Source organism: Engystomops pustulosus, chromosome 11 (genome assembly GCF_040894005.1).
Source record: "Engystomops pustulosus chromosome 11, aEngPut4.maternal, whole genome shotgun sequence".
Taxonomy (NCBI): Eukaryota; Metazoa; Chordata; class Amphibia; order Anura; family Leptodactylidae; genus Engystomops; species Engystomops pustulosus.
The window spans coordinates 67,928,175-67,947,337 of record NC_092421.1 but is presented as its reverse complement, the minus strand read 5'-3'; the positions used below and the strand labels follow the sequence as shown (position 1 = coordinate 67,947,337).

General features: G+C 42.0%; 1 protein-coding gene across 4 annotated transcripts in view; it reads right to left on the bottom strand.

The window, feature by feature from the left end:
• SORCS1 (sortilin related VPS10 domain containing receptor 1) overlaps nucleotides 1-19,163 on the bottom strand; it is a 433,993-nt gene that overhangs the window by 11,468 nt on the left and 403,362 nt on the right. For all 4 annotated transcript variants that reach the window (XM_072130629.1, XM_072130630.1, XM_072130632.1 and 1 more), the window contains exons 22-24: nucleotides 13,822-13,934; nucleotides 11,183-11,314; nucleotides 2,762-2,861 (exon numbers count right to left, since the gene is read on the bottom strand). In XM_072130629.1, the coding sequence (XP_071986730.1) occupies nucleotides 2,762-2,861; nucleotides 11,183-11,314; nucleotides 13,822-13,934 (345 nt within the window). The remainder of the gene's footprint in view (nucleotides 1-2,761; nucleotides 2,862-11,182; nucleotides 11,315-13,821; nucleotides 13,935-19,163) is intronic.

The window sequence follows — 19,163 nt, the reverse complement described above, 5'->3', positions numbered from 1 at the left end:
GCTGCCTGCAGATAGGACACTATGTACAATCTGTTCTGCTACTCCTGCTCTATAACATGCTGCCTGCAGATAGGACACTATGTACAATCTGCTCAGCTCCTCCTGCTCTATAACCTGCTACCTGCATATAGGACACTATGTACAATCTGCTCAGCTCCTCCTGCTCTATAACATGCTGCCTGCAGATAGGACACTATGTACAATCTGCTCAGCTCCTCCTGCTCTATAACATGCTGCCTGCAGATAGGACACTATGTACAATCTGTTCTGCTACTCCTGCTCTATAACATGCTGCCTGCATATAGGACACTATGTACAATCTGCTCAGCTCCTCCTGCTCTATAACATGCTGCCTGCAGATAGGACACTATGTACAATCTGCTCAGCTCCTTCTGCTCCATAACATACTGCCTGCAGATAGGACACTAGCTCAATTAGTTCAATATTACATACTACCTGCATATAGGACAGACGCTATGGGCCCCTACATTCTGACCTATCTCCTTTACACTATAAGTCACGATGCCATCTGCCCTTGGTCATGATGTGTCCTTGTGGACGCGTGATTCTCATATTTCATAAAGCTTCAGATAAAAATGTTTACATCTGGAATCTTAGGAATTCAAAAATGATAATAAATTTTATCAGCAGAGTCTATGAATAGTGAAGTATTGCAGCGGCGCTGGTTGTGGTGGATTGTAGTGTCACATACAATGGCTGCTGCTTCCATTCAGCACATGAAAACACAAGACTAAGCGGCAAGTATTTCCAAGGTGAGGAATGAGAGGCTTCATTGTCAGGGAGCGTTTGTCGTGATCCCGTCTTATCCTCAGCAGAAGGCAGACTTCACTTTGCCTTGGTGAGAGCGGCCATACTGCACATCACCAGTATTCTGTCTGACTTTTCACGCTCCTCGAAGTGCAAACTGCTTGTAAAGGTATTTAAAAAGTGTCTGCGCCACATATGTGTCGCACGTGACCCTTATGTGGCTGCATTATATTTCATGTGACACAAATTTCTGCACTGAAGGGCGGACCGTGCCACACATTTATCATGCAAAGTCCGACAGAATTGTGTTGCACACCCCATTCTAAAGGTGCTCCAAAAAAAACTTGGTGCAGTCTGTCAGTGCATCGCAGGGGGCACCAGATTCATGTGGGGGGGGGACACCACAAATCCTGAATCTGGCGCCCCCTGCACACTACACAGGTAACTGCACATTGTGCAGTGTGTACTATGGGCAGTTACCTGTGTAGTGTGCAGGGTGCGCCAGATTCAGGCACACACTGCACATGGTGCACACTGCACATGGTACACACTGCACATGGTACACACTGCACATGGTACACACTGCACATGGTACACACTGTACTGTTCTTGGTAAATGTGCCCTTTATCTTCCTCTGTATATGATAAAGGGCTGGCTCATTGCCTTTCCCTTTAAAGAACAGCTGTAAAGTTGTTGTTTTTTCCCCAATAGCTCTTGGGATGTAGAACTACTTTGCCTATTATCTTTGTTACCTACATCCAGCAGTTTCTTTGCTATGGCCCTCAGATTATCTCAGTGATGAAGTAGCTCCTTCGCCTTCCTGTGCTGACAAGAAGGGGAGGGTCTTCTGCTCTCTGCTCACAGAGGAGGAGGTCTCTGTGTATGTAGCAGAGCTGGATGTGTTCAGGACTGTGCATACAGATGTCTCCTGCACAGAATACTGAGGTACAAGATCTCCCCTGTTCCCTATCAGTCCATCATCCCAGTCTGTAATTTTACAGTACATTCTAGGTCTCTCTTATCACCTCATGTGGCTCCAACCCCCGCCTTGTTATCAGCATTTTGTGCACAGAGCAGAGAAGCTATTAACCCTTAGTGCTCACACAGCACAGGCATAGACTTCATGTAACTTATGATTTCTTCCACTTACATTACATGTTCCCTGCTCCTCCATGTGATGGAAGCTGCCAGGCTGTCACCGTATACATCCTGTATGTACTGTACATGTTTCCTGCTCCTCCATGTGATGGAAGCTGCCAGGCTGACACCATATACATCCTGCATGTGCACTGTACATGTTCCCTCAATTTACTTGTGGGAAACTAAATGGATTTCATGCTACATTACTTTGAGAGAGAACACAAGCCATCATGGGATCTGTGGACTGGGCGAATTGGACTCTGTTTCAGGACAGGTACAGGAAGATGTTAGTCTCCAGCCACTTCATTTCTGATGATATGGGTACAGATAGTACTGTCTCTTTATAACTCTACGTAAATGACGTTGGCACAGATAGTACCGTATCTTGGTAACTCCATGTTTATGATGTGGGTACATATAGTACTGTGTCATTCCCTCTCCCTGTAAATGTTATACACACAGATATTTCTAGTCTCCATGTCTCTCCCTGCAAGTGAATTGTCCACTGATAGTAATCTTACCCCCCTGTAAATTATATTGCCACTATTTATGTTACAACAGATCTATCTCTCTCCCTCAAATCTATCTATCTATCTATCTATCTATCTATCTATCTCATATCTATCTATCTATCTATCTATTTATGTATACCATATCTATCTCATATCTATCTATCTATTTCATAAGTTTTGCTCATTGGGGGCCATATGTATAGGTCGCCTGAATAATAATAATAATAATATTTAAGTGTGTAACACAAAGATAATTAAAAATGACACTTATAATTATCTTTGTAATAATAATGCTTATTATAATAAAAAGGTGAGAAATTTGTAGAAATATTCCTGTTACCTGCTGTTAGATGGGCGGCATGCACCATAATGCGGACCCCCGGCTTCAGCTCGAAGTGAACCATCTCTTGATTGAGTTTGTTGATGAAAACATCACAGATCTGAGAAAATATCATAATGAGATCCAATGAGACCAGAGAGTAAAATATTGAAATGTATAATTAAAGCAAATGGTAACTACTACAACTTTCTGGGATAAGCTGCCACGTGAGTGTATGAGGAATAACACTATAAGAGACACTTGTATGACTTGTATTCTACTGTTATTCACAGATTTCCTCTGCAGCCTCTGTCTATCATTCGCAACATTAAAGGGAACCTGTCACCAGGAGAGCCATTTTTAGCACTCCCCCAGCCCCACAGAGCAAAGTACATACACTGCCAAAGTGTTTTGTATAAAAAATTGGTTTTACAGAAAAAAAGATATGTTATATTGTACCTTTCATTAGCATCTGCTGTGTGACTAGACAGTTGCCCACTGGAAGGGGCTAGAAAGGAGCAGTCCCCCCCACCCTTGGGAAACAGCTACTCCATGTGACCTTTTCAAATATATGAAAACACCCATCACTGGGCTTAGCGACGCCCCCTGCTCCTCTATAGCTAATCCTGAGTGTGGGGAGTTATTAACTCCTTCATCTCCTTACTATAATGAAATGACCCTGTTCCAATCTACACGATAAAGCTGATAAGTTAATGACAGGTCTGTGTGGAACACAATTAATCGAATTTTACTCCAGGAAAAGAATAAACCCAGTGGAGATGTTGACCTTGATCAAACCCTTCAGTATAAGGAAAACATGAGTACGGATTTCGACCTGTGAGTATGTGCAGGTTGAGAGGGGTTGGAGCACATCTGCTGCCATAAAGCTGAGCTGTTGTTGTATGACATCTGTGGATTATGATGTTCAGCAAATGGCATAAAATGTTAAATGTGATTATGCAAACTCACAGGCATGATTTTATTTGTCTTGTGTGAGACAAATCCATCCATCTGCTGGAACACATCCACAGGGAATAGCAGGAAGAGCGACAGCGGCTGCAGCTTTTTGTTTTGCTTATTAAAGTATTTCTTTCATTTTTATGCAGAATTCAGGCAAATAAATTAGGGAGAAGGGAAAAAAAATCCAAGCAATAAAAAAAAGTAAGAAAAACAAACTTAACTCTTGCATCGTGATCGGAAATGTTCCGGTAGTACAAGGCTCTGTCCCTCCTGTATCATAGTATAGGTTACTCATTGTAGCAACTGACAGAGACTCAAGACGGATCAATAGATCGATGGGTTTAACCCAAAAGCTCTCCTGCCTAAACCCTAAGTGGAAATTAAAATTTTTTAGTACTAGACCGGAAAGTAACAGCCACATAGAAACCAGGAGATGGTGGGGACTAGACAGAAAATTAAATCAGTGGAGTGGCACCTATTAAAGGAAACAAAGAGGTGGAGTTTATATGGACACCAAAATGTCCTCTTAAAGGGATGGTGAGTGGGGGTCCTAATCATCCAGTCAGTCTTGGAGAAATGGTAAGATAATAATTCCTTTATTTATATAGTGCACACAGATTACACAGCGCTGCACAGAGCCTGTCACATCAGTCCCTGTCCCCATGGGGCTCACAATCTAATCAACCTAACATTATGTTTTTGGAGTGTGGGAGGAAATAGGAGGACCCGGAGGAAACCCACGCAAACACGGAGAGAACATACAAACTCTTTGCAGATGCTCATTTAGGGTAAGGACAGCAGATATTCCAAACTTCAACCTAAAGATACAAAATTTTCGGTTTCCAAAAATTCTTAACGACCCGTGATAAAATCTTTTCTCTTAAAAGTCAAACATTTGCAAAGTTTGGGAACAATTAAGCCGAGAGAAGAAAACTAAAACTGAAACGCTCTGCACGCTCGGCGCCTGAACTTTTGATCTCCTCTAACGGTTGAAGTCCGCTGGAAATAATTAGCGCTCGGGACTATTTTTGGTTCCACCGCTGACTCCTCTTCATCTCCAGAATGAAATGTGTTGTCAGGAGAAGGAATAATCCTGTAATAGCGCTCATTTTTCATGAGTCATTTTTCACCAAGGACAAGAAATGAATAGTAACATCTAATTAGCGGGAAAGATTAATATTCCCGTGATTAGTGATAGACACTTAAGTTTGATTTAGGTCAGCGGTTACGGCAGAGTCAACGTTCTCGAGCCAACTCAGCATTTAGAGCTGCGGTGATTTCTGCAGAACGGGCCCGGAGAGACCCTAATCCATGGTCCCGCACCTGATTCACTAGTGCATTTGGATTTTCTTATTAAGCAGGATCTAGGTCGAAGATATTAAAAGCAGCATAACAAATTAGATAATGTTTTATTGCAGACGGGGAACGGCTCCAATTTCAGGAGTAATTATTCCAGAGCTCGGAGAATCATTCCAAGACTTGTCCTTCATCACCAGCACCTATGTAGAGGAGGGGGGGGGGGAGAGATTCTCAAGCTTATTCTTCCGTCTTTCTTTCATGTTGATGTTGCCAGACTGAATTGTGAAGATGTAGCAGGGCTGAGTTGACCATTTCCTTATGGTCAAGAATAATTGTGGTAAGTGTGAGGCAGAAAACTTCAAGAACTTCAAGAGATCCAAGGATTTCTAAGGTCTCTCTGCCACATAGTTGGTGCAGTTAGTGTTCTATTGCTTTAATTTGGGGTTGGGACTATGAATCTTTAGCAATAGCTTCAAAGTATCATATAAGGTCTGCAACCTCTGTGTCCATGAAGCTCCAAAAACAGGACAATCCTGGAAGAGTAGCCTAATTTCCATTGTTTGGAGGAGTGTTCCAGAATACACTAGGCTTTAGGTCATATTGAATGTGGTTTGGGCAATATGGGGCAGATTTACTTACCCGGTCTAGTCACGATCCAGCGGCGCGTTCTCTGACGAGGGTTCGGGTCTGCCGGGATTCACTAAGGTCCGTGAGCCCGCTATCCACCAGGTGTCGCTGCTGCACTGAGGTCCGGCGGAGTTCACCTTCTTCGTCCTGGTGCATGTAAGTGCTGATCTTTTGCGACACAAATTCTTTTTTAAATTCCATGTTTTTTCTGAATCCGTCGGTTGTCAAGACAACAAGAGCAAAAAGGGGATTAGTTTGATAGAGGGGGCAATAACATCCCAAGAATTCTTCAGAGCAACTGATAGGATCCAGGAAGAGAGTTCCTGAAAGTTAGAAGTAATGTCCAGAGCATAGCCACCAGCTGAAATACATGGACCCTGGCTGAAAAATAGTTACAACCCCTTGTTATCTACAACAATCTCCAATCCTTTATCCAGTAACCAAATATGTATATTTAATGGGCAACTGAGGAAAACTTACTATAATGTATTGAGGATTAAGATGTTGAGATCCTGGAAGATAAAACCATGAATGTTTTCGAAATGTGTAGAACCGGCATCCCTTTTGCGGTTTAACTGGAGACTGTGAATTTTATGGGTGAATTGGTCCATATATTTAGTATACTGTATGTGTGTCCTACTGCTTATCTGGAATATAAGGATCTATGGCACAAATCTGAGGCTGACAATGTGTTCTGCTGAAGATGTGCAACCATGCAAGGATAAGCCCCCATCAATGCAGTGGAAGCGGGAAACTGACAAGACACGGACTAGTCCTTGATCTCCTTATACAAAGATAGTTACATTGTCTCCATAACATGAGGGTAACTACATAAGAAGCCGATCGTAATCGGCTCCTCGAATCATCCAAAAAGATGTGGAGACCCTGAGATGGATTTAAGTCATGAAATTGCTGGGGGCTGCAGAAATAAAGGGGGCGCAATCAGTGCCCGGATGTAACCCAGTCTCCAAAACTGGTTATTCAAAACCAGATATTGGTATACAGACCTGCATCCTCCTACTTGTATTGGCATCCACAAGATGCTAATACAGTTTAAAGCTCTTGGTGTAATGTAAGGTGTAATGGACTCCCTCCTCTGCCATTCAGATCAGAGCTGTGCACTAGGGTTTCCCTAGCGAATAATTTTATGCCAAATCTACCCCCGGGCGATATACAGAATTCCTGTTACCGCCATACGGCCTCCATGATGCGGCCACGCGAGAGACATCTGAATGGAGCTGCGGATGGACTGCAGATTTCTCCCACCTCTCGTGAGGGAGCGCTCGCTGTCTGTTCTCTCTTTATGACTGCTGAGACTTTGGGATTATATTAGGAGAAGATTTTTCAGGAATATAATATTCGGCGTGAGCCGGGAGGGATCTGCCTCCTCCTGATTGTCTGCAGCACCTCACCAGACTGATAAGGAAGAGACAGGAGCGGCCGTGGCGGAGTCTGAGACAACCGTCTGGAGGATTCCGCCATTTATCGAGACGGCGCTGATGTACGGATGTAACGTCACCTTATACGATGCCAACACTCAGAGTGCAACAGCCAAAACGATGCCACCTGCTGCATCGCTACTAATTTCTGAATTATACCGAGGCTGCTCTAGTATCCAATCATAAGCCTGTCTGCTACAAAGTTCACTCATATTCAACGGGAGGGGCTGCTGAGCAGCTCAATACACAGAGTTAATAGCAGAGCAGTGTGAGGACACAGCCCCTGGGCACGGGGAGAAGCTACAATTACTACAATATAAATCCATATATCAAGTCCTGCAGCTACTAACAACTTACACATTGGTCTAATTATACATCTCTCCAGGGACAATACATAACACTGGCAGCTGCGAGCACAGAGCACAGCAGTGTGAGTATACACCCCCAGTGCACTTGGAAAGCCACAAACCTGAAATTCATGTGTCACAGTCCTGCTGCTACTAACAACATACACAAAGCTATGATGACACATTTCTCAAGGAAGAATACCTAACACTGGTTGCAGAGACCACAGCAGTGTGAGGACACTTGGAGTAGCTACATATATCACAGTCCTGTTGCAACTAACAACAAACACAAGGGTCTGATTACATATCTCTCCAGGGACATTTCCTACACTGGCTGCAGAGAGCACAGAGCACAGCAGTGTGAATATAACCCCCCCCCCCCAGTCCACTTGGTGAAACTCCAATCCTTTAATATAAATTAGATTTTCACATAAGACGTCCATGATCCCTCAGAAGAGGCCACCAGAGATGTTCGTCTGACTTCCAGGAACCCTCAGCGCTCCCCTCCATTGTGCCCCTCGGGCGGCATTCCCCAGACACATGTATCACAGGACACGTCAACCCAAGCCCCGGCCAACACCAACATCCAAGCCCAGGTTTTGATCATGGCTGCCGTCCCCAGGAAGGTCTTATCAATTATTTCTCAGGACCTCATTTATTATACAGCGGAGGCCAAGACGTCAGGGGGAAGATGACAGCGGAGACTCAGCAACTTCACCATCACAAGGATCAGAGCCACCGGGAAGGGATCTGATCCCAGTCACTACATCTCCATGTAAAACCTGATCCCTCATGAAGATTTAACGGCAAAGCCTTCAGTAATGGAGATATGGCAGAGTAGCAGAGCTGAGATTGTCAAACACCTCAATTTTGTCATGTGTTTCTGTTCACCCTTAAGACTGTATATAAAACTACTATTGAAGGCTGCAACTATTTCACTCCCGATAGTACAACTGCAAGCCGACCCATCTCATGGTCAACCACAGGGGAGACACAGGTGACTGATGACTCTAAGCCTGGGTAGTCCACAAACCCCTGTTCAAAATATTAATTTGATTTGACTACTTGCAAATTTAAGCATCATAAATCCTTTAACCTTGCCCTTTGCACTGAGATTTATGACACACGCTGCCCCCAACCTCCTCCTTAAGGGAATCATTAACCTTTTCATATCAGAAGTAGCAGTAGTTCATTCTAAAGTCAAGTAAGGAATATGCAAATACGTTTATCCAGGGAGGAAAAGGAAAACTATGACTCGGCACTACCTTAGCTCCCAATACATCAATATCTGACTTTCGAGAAGCCAAGACATCAAGGATATGAGGCTAAAGTATAATCACTGTGTACAGCTGGTATACATACAATATTATACAGGCAGGTTCCATTATATAGCCATTATATAGGCATCCACCTTACATAGAGCTGAGCTGCTGTATCTAAGCCTCCATTATATAGATATCCACCTTACATAGAGCTGAGCTGCTGTATCTAAGCTGCCATTATATAGTCATTCATCTTACATAAAGCTGAGCTACTGTATCTAAGCCGCCATTATATAGACATTCACCTTACATAGAGCTGAGCTGCTGTATCTAAGCCGCCATTATATAGACATCCACCTTACATAGAGCTGAGCTACTGTATCTAAGCTGCCATTATATAGACATCCACCTTACATGCAGCTGAGCTGCTGTATCTAAGCTGCCAGTATATAGGCATCCACCTTACATAGAGATGAGCCGCTGTATCTAAGCTGCCATTATATAGTCATCCACCTTACATAGAGCTGAGCTGCTGTATCTAAGCCGCCATTATATAGACATCCACCTTACATGGAGCTGAGCTGCTGTATCTAAGCTGCCATTATATAGACATCCACCTTACATGGAGCTGAGCTGCTGTATCTAAGCTGCCAGTATATAGGCATCCACCTTACATAGAGATGAGCCGCTGTATCTAAGCTGCCAGTATATAGGCATCCACCTTACATAGAGCTGAACTGCTGTATCTAAGCTGCCATTATATAGACACCCACTTTACATAGAGCTGTGCCGCTCTATCTAAGCTGCTACTATACAGGTACAGGCGGTCCCCTACTTAAGAACACTCGACTTACATACGACCCATAGTTACAAACGGACCTCTGAATATTGGTAATTTATTGTACTTTACTCCTAGGCTACATTAAAGAGCTGAAACAGTTATCAAATGTGTCTGTAATGAAGCTTTAGTGTTAATATTGATTCTTATGACAACCCAACATTTTTAAAATCCAATTGTCACAGAGACCAAAAAAGTTCTGGCTGGGATTACAGTGATAAAATATACAGTTCTGACTTACATACAAACTCAATTTAAGAACAAACCTACAGACCCTATCTTGTATGTAACCCGGGGGCTTCCTGTATTTACTTTACACATTAGAGCTGATATAACTGCCCTAGACTGTCAGGAATCCCCACCAAAGTATTGAGGACTGTAACCAAGAAGGGGCCCCAAAAATATGCCAAAAGATCAAACCAAACTAACAGATTGCTGGGGTCTATTTACAAGAAGCTAAAGGAGGATTGGTCAATCACATGGCAATGACAATTGTAATGGCCTGCTGGACGGGGCATTACGGACTAAGCCAACTAGCTTTTGTCAAAGGATCTATTCTTTAGCCAATACCACCATCTAGTTGTTGTTTCTGGTATTTTAGCTGAATTGCCATCTGTCTGTGAAAATAGGGTTAATAAGGTAAATGGGGAACCTGTCACCAGGAGACACATTTTAGCACTCCCCCAGTCTCCACAGAGCAAAGTACATACATTGCCAAACAATTTTATATAAAAAAATAGGTTTTTCAGAAAAAAGATATGTTATGTATTACCTTTCAATGCCATGTGCTCTGTGACTAGGCACTTGTCCTCTGGGAGTGGCTATAGAGGAGCAGGGGGCGTTGCTAAGCCGGGAGATGGGTGTTTTCACATATTTGAAAAGGACACACAGAGGTGCAACAATTCTTTGGCAGTGTATGTACTGTGCTGTGTGGGGACTGGGGAAGTGCTAAATGGGTCTCCTGGTGACAGGTTCCCGTTAACGTTTGCACTGTATCCTTCTCTGCGGTGAGGTGAGCTATTGGTTGAACACCTGGAAGTAGAGGTTTATAAGTTCTGCCTCCGGCTGATTTCCAGAGTCTTGCAGTCTGTTGATGAATCTGCATCTGAAGGACCACAGAGACAATCAGCCTGCAGCCGCTGTCTCCCCGCAGAGCGCTTCCCTCTACCAGACCAGCGGCTCTGTGTGCTCCCCACCAGAGACCCTGCACTAAATTTCTGCCCAAGTAGCCTTAGCTATTCTTCAGCCCATGAAACTAAAGGACCAGGGCTGTGAGCTACACCCACACTGCAAACCAACCATCAGCTGCCTTGTGGACCTGGCAGAAAGGACCTACTGCCTCAGCCTGTTACCCGTTGCTGTGTTGGAATCTGTGGAATAAAGTGACTTATATGTTCATCAACGCTGTTTCCACGTGTGATTCTTTGCTGCCACTAACATCACAGGCCTCCCATTCACCATCGGCCTGGTGCTCCCTTTACCACACATGAAGGCCACGCTCTAAGCAAGTCACCCAGGTCAGGCCCCGGTGGGAGGACGTTGCACAATTACATGATGTGGTCAGTCACACGGTTCGGTCAATCGTGGTGTGATCAGTTACATGGTGAGGTCGATTATATAGTTTGGTTAATCTCATGATGCTGCTTTATCCTATAGAACATGGTAATTACCTGGGAAAGATCCTCAGTTTTCTTCCGATTCTCATCCGGAGCATCCTGATAGGGGAGGATGAAGAGCTCGGCGGATGTGGGGAGACCTGGGAGGACCGCAACTAAAATCTGCTTACTGCTCACACCTGTGGCCTGTGCGAAGACAGAAAAAATGTGTCATAATCCAGCGAAATATCTATATCTGATGGGAAAACTGTAAACAGATATAGGCGGCACAGTGAGATCAATGGGATTGTAATCGAATGTGGGTGCAGGCTCCAGGGGTTCGACTCAAAACCCCAAAGGATATCCAAAAATTGCAGGCAGAAGAGCAGCACTCCGTGGTATTCAGTGTTTATTCACAAGTTGGAAATACAGTCTAACGTTTCACCTAGCTCAATGCAGCCATCTTCAAGCAATGTGAACAGGGTTACATGGCGGGTTTAAATAATGGGGCTATTTAAACCCGCCATGTAACCCTGTTCACATTGCTTGAAGATGGCTGCATTGAGCTAGCCGAAACGTTAGACTGTATTTCCAACTTGTGAATAAACACTGAATACCACGGAGTGCTGCTCTTCTGCCTGCAATTTTTTGATGGGAAAACTGTGATGTAAAACATTAAATTTGCACCAATTTTATGGGAATAACCACCTGCTCATCCTGACAATCTGATTTTTTTTTACTATCTATCTGGTGTATATCTATCTATCTATCTATCTATCTATCTCATATCTATCTATCTATCTCCTATCTATCTATCTATCTATCTATCTCATATCTATCTATCTATCTATCTATCTCATATCTATCTCATATCTATCTATCTATCTCATATCTATCTATCTATCTATCTATCTATCTATCTCATATCTATCTATCTATCTATCTCATATCTATCTCTCTATCTATCTATCTCATATCTATCTATCTATCTCATATCTATCTATTATCTATCTGTCTCTTATTTATCTTTAGTATCACTTATTTCTATCATAATGTCTGGTCTTCCAGAATCAATCTCATTGCTGCCGGACAATAAGGGTATTATTTCCTATGCTATGCCATGACTATAAGGGATGGGGGTGCACTTCTAATGTTTCCGTGCACACGTGTTCCCATGCTGCATGTACAGTGTATTGCTGCATTTCATGGAAATTTACACACGTTACTTTCTTTTCGTGACCAATTTGCTCTTCCAAAGTGAAAACAAATCACTCAGAATCGGGGGATTCTTCCTATTTTCGGAGTCTTGTCCTTCCAGATGAGAGATTAAGGAACATGTTCCGCTAACACCGCTGCGCCCTCTCCTGCCACTGTCCATCTGTCGCCCCCTGATCTGCAGTTTACACTGTTTATCCATTATTGAAGACTTATGGGAATCCATAGCAAAAAGAAATGTCGCTTTTCCTTTTATAAAAGAACTTATTTCAATTACAAAACAGCCAGAGGCATCTATCTATCTCATATCTATCTATCTCATATCTATCTATCTCATATCTAATCTATCTATCTCATATCTATGTATCTATCTATCTCATATCTATCTATCTATCTATCTATCTATCTATCTATCTCATATCTATCTATCTCATATCTATCTATCTATCTATCTATCTATCTCCTATCTATCTATCTCCTATCTATCTATCTCATATCTATCTATCTATATATCTATCTATTTCATATCTATCTCATATCTATCTATCTATCTATCTTCTATCATCTATCTATCTCCTATCTATCTCTCATATCTATCTCATATCTATCTATCTATCTCATATCTATCTATCTATCTATCTTCTATCATCTATCTCATATCTATCTATCTCATATCTATCTCATATCTATCTATCTATCTATCTATCTATCTATCTATCTATCTTCTATCATCTATCTATCTCCTATCTATCTCTCATATCTATCTGTCTATCTGTCTATGTATCTCAGTACAGTATGGTGTAGGGCAATGCGGTGTGGTGCGGTATTATTTGAGGCAATGCAGTATGGTATGTAACGGCACAGGGTAATGAAGTGTCCATAGCGGTATGGTGTGGGGTAATGTAGTGTGGTATGGTAAGGTCTATGTAGTGTGCTGTGGTATGATGAGGGGCATTGCAATGTGGTGTGGTGAAGCATGATGCAGGGCAATGCGGTGTTGTGCAGAACAGCATTAGGCAATGTAGTGCGGTACTGTGCGGTGCTGTACGGTGCGGGACAATGCGGTGTGGTACGGGGTATTTTGGTGTGGTGCAGTACGGTGCAGGACAATGCGCCGTGGTGCGGGGTATTGTGGTGTGGTGCAGTACAGTGCGGGACAATGCGGTGAGGTGTGGGGTATTGTGGTGTGGTGCAGTACGGTGAAGGACAATGCGGTGTGGTGCGGGGTATTATGGTGTGGTGCAGGACAATGTGCTGTGGTGCGGGGTATTGTGGTGTGGTGCAGGACAATGCGGTGTGGTGCGGGGTATTGTGGTGTGGTGCAGTACGGTGCAGGACAATGCGGTGTGGTGCGGGGTATTATGGTGTGGTGCAGTATGGTGCTGGGCAGTGCAGTGTGTGGCCACAGACCCTCAATGCCAGGTATGAGACACTGGGTTTGGGTTCCATCATGTCCGTGTATGAGCCCCATACAAGTAGTAACACGACCCGTCACTTACATACATGAGCGCTCTCTTAATCACTCGGCTAATGTCTCTCCTCCACTCCGGGATGTCTGGGTTATAATCATCCAGGTTCGGCGAAAATGACAAACGCAGAGACTGAAACTGCTCTGTGGACGGTGAATAGAAAGGGTTAACAGCAAAAATAATGAAATGGAATAATCCCAGAATCTCCTCCTCCCTGCAGTCACTTTCTGCCATGTAACAGTTTTACAGCGTTTTAGGTTTCATAATTTATGTAACAATTTCATGGCACTCAACCTCCTTTCTTCTGTCTGCCAACTGAGTGATGCAGAACCCTTCTCCATTGTTCTATAGGTGGCCCCACCCCTGCCAGTCATGTTATAGGCAAGATGCATAGATAAATAATGATAGGTAATAAGAAGATAGAACATATGGAGCCAGATGTATCACTTGATTTTGTTGTTGTTCTAGCAATACCAAATTAAAGTCACATCAAAAATAACCATGTTTTCCATATTTTTCCTATTATTGACATGTTTTGCTGCAACTACTAATGATTCATCATTAGTGACTTTAGATTCAGGCACAATTTGGCAGAGCTCAGCCAGGGTTCACACTTCATAAAGCCACTGTTTACTGTTTATGAACTTCCTTTTACAAATATTCTGCAAAAGCTAAATAAAAAAGCAGGGGAGGGGGAGAGAAAGCACAGAGAAGTGTCCCTATGTTGCAGGATAGAAAAGCAGGAAAAGGGGGAGAGACAGTACAACGAGGTGTCCCCATTTAGCAGAATAGAGAAACAGGGAAAGACAGTACAGAGAAGTGTCCTCAAGTAGCAGGGAAGAAAAGCAGGGAGAGGGGAAGAGACAGTACAGAGAAGTGTCCCCATGTAGCAGGACAGAAAAGCAGGGACAGGGGGAGAGACAGTACCGAGGTGTGACCATGTGTAGAAGAATAGAAAAGCAGAAATAGGGGAGATACAGTACCTAGAAGTGTCCCTTGTAGTAAGATAGAGAAATAGGGACAGGAGGAGAGGCAGTACAGAGAAGTGTCTCAGGATAGAAGGATAGCAGGATAGAAAAGAAGGGAGAGGACAAGAGACAATACAGAGAAGTGTTCCCATATAGCAGGATAGAAAAGAAGGGAGAAGGGGAGGGACAGTACAGAGAAGTCTTCCCATGTTGCAGGATAAAAAACAGGGAGAGGGAAGAAACAGTACTGTCCCCATTTAGAAGGGTAGAGAAATGGGGAGATACAGTACAGAGAAGTGTCCCCATGTAGCAGGATAGAAAAACAAGGGGAGGGAAGAAACAGTAGAGAGAAGTGTTGCCATGTAAGAGGATACAAGAGCAGGGCGGAGGGGATATACAGTACAGAGAAGTTCCACTGTATAGCAAGATAGAAGAGCAGGAAAAGGGGGAGAGACAGTACAGAGAAGTGTCCTCGTTTAAAAAAAAAAAAGAAAGAGGAGGAGAGAAAGTACAGAGAAGTGTCCCATATAGTAGAATATAAAAACTGGGAGAGGAGGAGATACATTACAAAGAAGTGTCCCATGTAGCAGGATAGAAGAGCCCGGAGAGGGGGAGAGAGAGTACAAAGAAGTGTCCCATGTAGCAGGATAGAAGAGCAGGGAGAGGGGGAGAGACATTACAGAAAGGTATCCCCATGTAGCAGGATAGAAGAGCAGGGAGAGGGGGAGAGACAGTACAGAGAGGTGTCCCCATGTAGCAGGATGACCACACTAGTGTGTGAGGAGGAATACTCCAAAGAATTACAGGAGATCATCACCGGAGGATCTCTTCCAGGAGAAGATAGAAGCCACTGCTGAGGAGATCATTGGGTGCAGCTTATCAGACACCAGGGCTCTGCTTTGAGGGTAATTTTCATGTTGTGGTGGGTGATAAACAGCTAGTAGGAGGCTTACATGTAAGTGCAAGAACCAGGAATTGCCTATTTTATGCCTAAAGAGAGCAGAATCATATTTTATGCCTAAATTGCAGACACAATCATGCAGGGGCTTCCAAGTGATTAATAAGACAAATTAACTCAACTTGTGGTAAAACCAAAACTACTGCTCCACAACTGTGATATATCTGGCCCATAAAATAACTAGTTATTAGGATATGTTCAATAATCAATATTAAAATCAACATAGAAATCTAAAAGTCATCAAATTCAATGAAAATAAAAACAAGTAACAACAAAAGCAAAATAAAATTAATTCTTAAAAAAAAATCGACATAAAAATTGAAAACAACAAAAAACGCTGCAACATAATTTAAAATAAAAGCAAATACTTAAAAGTAATGAAATGAATGTAAAATAAATAAATGGATCGAAAAAAAAGAAATAAATTGAGGGTATTAGAATAACGTAACGAGGAGCCATTACTGAATCCGTGATCATTAGATAAATCGCGGCTCTTCACGATAATAAGATAATGAGGCTCATTATTTCTCTGCTTTTTCGTGTTTTATAATTATGTTTCTTTTTTAAGTTAAAAAAAATACACAACTGGCTAATACTGGCTGTGAGTAGCTGCAAGTGGTAGGTCTGCGGGTGTACGGCGCACACGATATCTACTCTAAGTCATGATTAAAAGGGATATTTTGAAGGAGCAAACCTTAAAGGGGAAGAGAGCCTTCATAGAGGCAATACATAGAAAAACAAAGAAAAAAATAGAAGAAAACAATTGCTCTTGGCTCCAGTGTAGACCACCGGTCCCCTGGTGATTCTGCTCTCTTCAGGACATCACCGATGACATCATAGTACAGGAGACATCTGGGCTGATCCCTGTTGGGTCAGGACTTTGCCTATAAAGGCGTCTTGAAGGTGTGTGGAGACTTATAGCCATTGATGCTCCACTAGTGGATTCTGGGGAATATGCAAATAAGTTTTCCAGGATAGGTCAATGAAAAACACATCTCTTGTGCTACTTTTGCTACCTTGGATGATAACCCCCCCCACCCCTTTACTAACAAGCAATATTTGGCTTAAATCGCAATGTTTTGCTTGATGCTAAGGGGCTGCCCTACAAGATAGCAAAAGTGGTTTGCTTTTCCTTATCCCATCTAGGAAAATGTGATTGCATATTTCCCCGAAACATACACATGTCACATACACAATGGGGCTCCTTTACTAAGGGTCCGTCGTTGGGTTCCCCGACGATTTCTGTTTTGCGCCGAATAGCCCACGGGATTTTGGCGCATGCGATCAGATTTTGGTGTATCGGGCCGGCTTGCACGCAACAGAAATCGGGGGGCGTGGCCATCAGAAGACTCGACTGATTCGGACAACGCACAGGATTTAACATTTAGAATTGTGTCACAAGACACGCACTTACAAGAACTGGGAAGAAGAAGGTGAACTCCAGCAGAAATCGGCAGGGAAGCGACGGATGCAGGAACTCAGGCGCACGAGCTTAGTGAATCGCGCCGGACCCGAATCCTCGTCGGACAACGCACCGCAGGATCGCGACAGGACCGGGTAAGTAAATCTGCCCCAATGAATGTAATGTTGAGAACAGAAGTGCTGGGTTTTCTTCCACTTCCCCCAAATTGAACACCCCTTTAAATTGACACTTAAAGTATTTTTGGTTTTATAGAGACCCCATATCTACAAAATCCTGATGGACACATTTAGGAAGGTTTTTTGACAATGGGGCATGGCCATCGGAAAAGGGACATTGCAGCCGGGAAAAGGAGGTGTGGCTGGGCAGAAAATAGTCAGTGCTCCCAAAAATTATGAGGGTGCGCAAAATTGTGTCAAGCAGTTAAGACAAGCTAAACAAGCAGGTCTAAAAGTAGAAAAGTAGAAGTTGACAGTCCTATACTGCGACAGATTCATCATCGCAGTGTCGGAGCCGTACCCCACTCTGTGATAAATCTGCTGCAGTGTTCCCCTTCTAAATTTTTATTGAATTGACTGCATTTTTGTTTCTTTTTTTGTAAAAGAAAAATTTTCCCCAACATAATATTTACCTAAAATGCCAGAAATATTTACTGATAACAAATAAATAAAATACCAACTTCTTTTTAAAGTAGACGTTTGGCACAAAGCAAAATACATCCTCCTCGCCTCTGCGGTTCTGTAATATTATTCACGGCAGGTAGATAATTATCCAATTAGTCTGACAAACAAGCTAAATTGTAGGTGTGGCGGCGTTTTATAGAAAGTTTTATCGTATAAATTAGAGTTTTCGGATAAACACTGATTTGATTATAGTTATTATTGTTATTGTACGGCACAGGCAAAACGGGAACCACCGGGAGCAGTCGAGCTCTGTTGTTGTTATACAGGTAGATGGTGGATATTTTAATGGGTTAATATAAGGTTGTGGTTTTCAAAAATTTACAAAATTTTGTGAATTTTAATATCACTTGAGGAAAAGAGAAAATAAACACATTTAATAAAGAATATACATATTTATATGTAGTAAATTTAGTGGCATCTGATCTAGAGGTCCCAAGGCAGAGAGATAGATAGATAGATAGATAGATAGATAGATAGATAGATAGATAGATAGATAGATAGATAGATAGATAGGAGATAGATAGATAGATATGAGATAGATAGATAGATAGATAGATAGATAGATAGATAGATAGGAGATAGATAGATAGATAGATAGATAGATAGATATGAGATAGATAGATATGAGATAGATAGATATGAGATAGATAGATAGATAGATAGATAGATATGAGATAGATAGATAGATAGATATGAGAGAGATAGATAGATAGATAGATAGATAGATAGATAGATAGATAGATGGATAGATAGATAGATGGATAGATAGATATGAGATAGATAGATAGATAGATAGATATGAGATAGATAGATAGATAGATATGAGATAGATAGATAGATATGAGATAGATAGATAGATAGATAGATAGATAGATAGATAGATAGATATGAGATAGATAGATAGATAGATAGATAGATAGATAGATAGATAGATATGAGATAGATATGAGATAGATAGATAGATAGATAGATAGATAGATAGATAGATGGATAGATAGATATGAGATAGATAGATAGATAGATAGATATGAGATAGATAGATAGATAGATAGATATGAGATAGATATGTGAGAGATAGATAGGAGATAGATAGATAGATAGATAGATATGAGATAGATAGATAGATAGATAGATAATCGATGATAGATGATAGATAGATAGATATGAGATAGATAGACATATAGACATATAGATAGACAGACAGACAGATATATAGATAGGTAGATAGATATGAAATAGATAGATATGAGATCGATAGATAGAAAATCTAATAGAATATCTAATATATTGGGAGGAAAAGAGAAAATAAACACATTTAATAAAGAATATACATATTTATATGT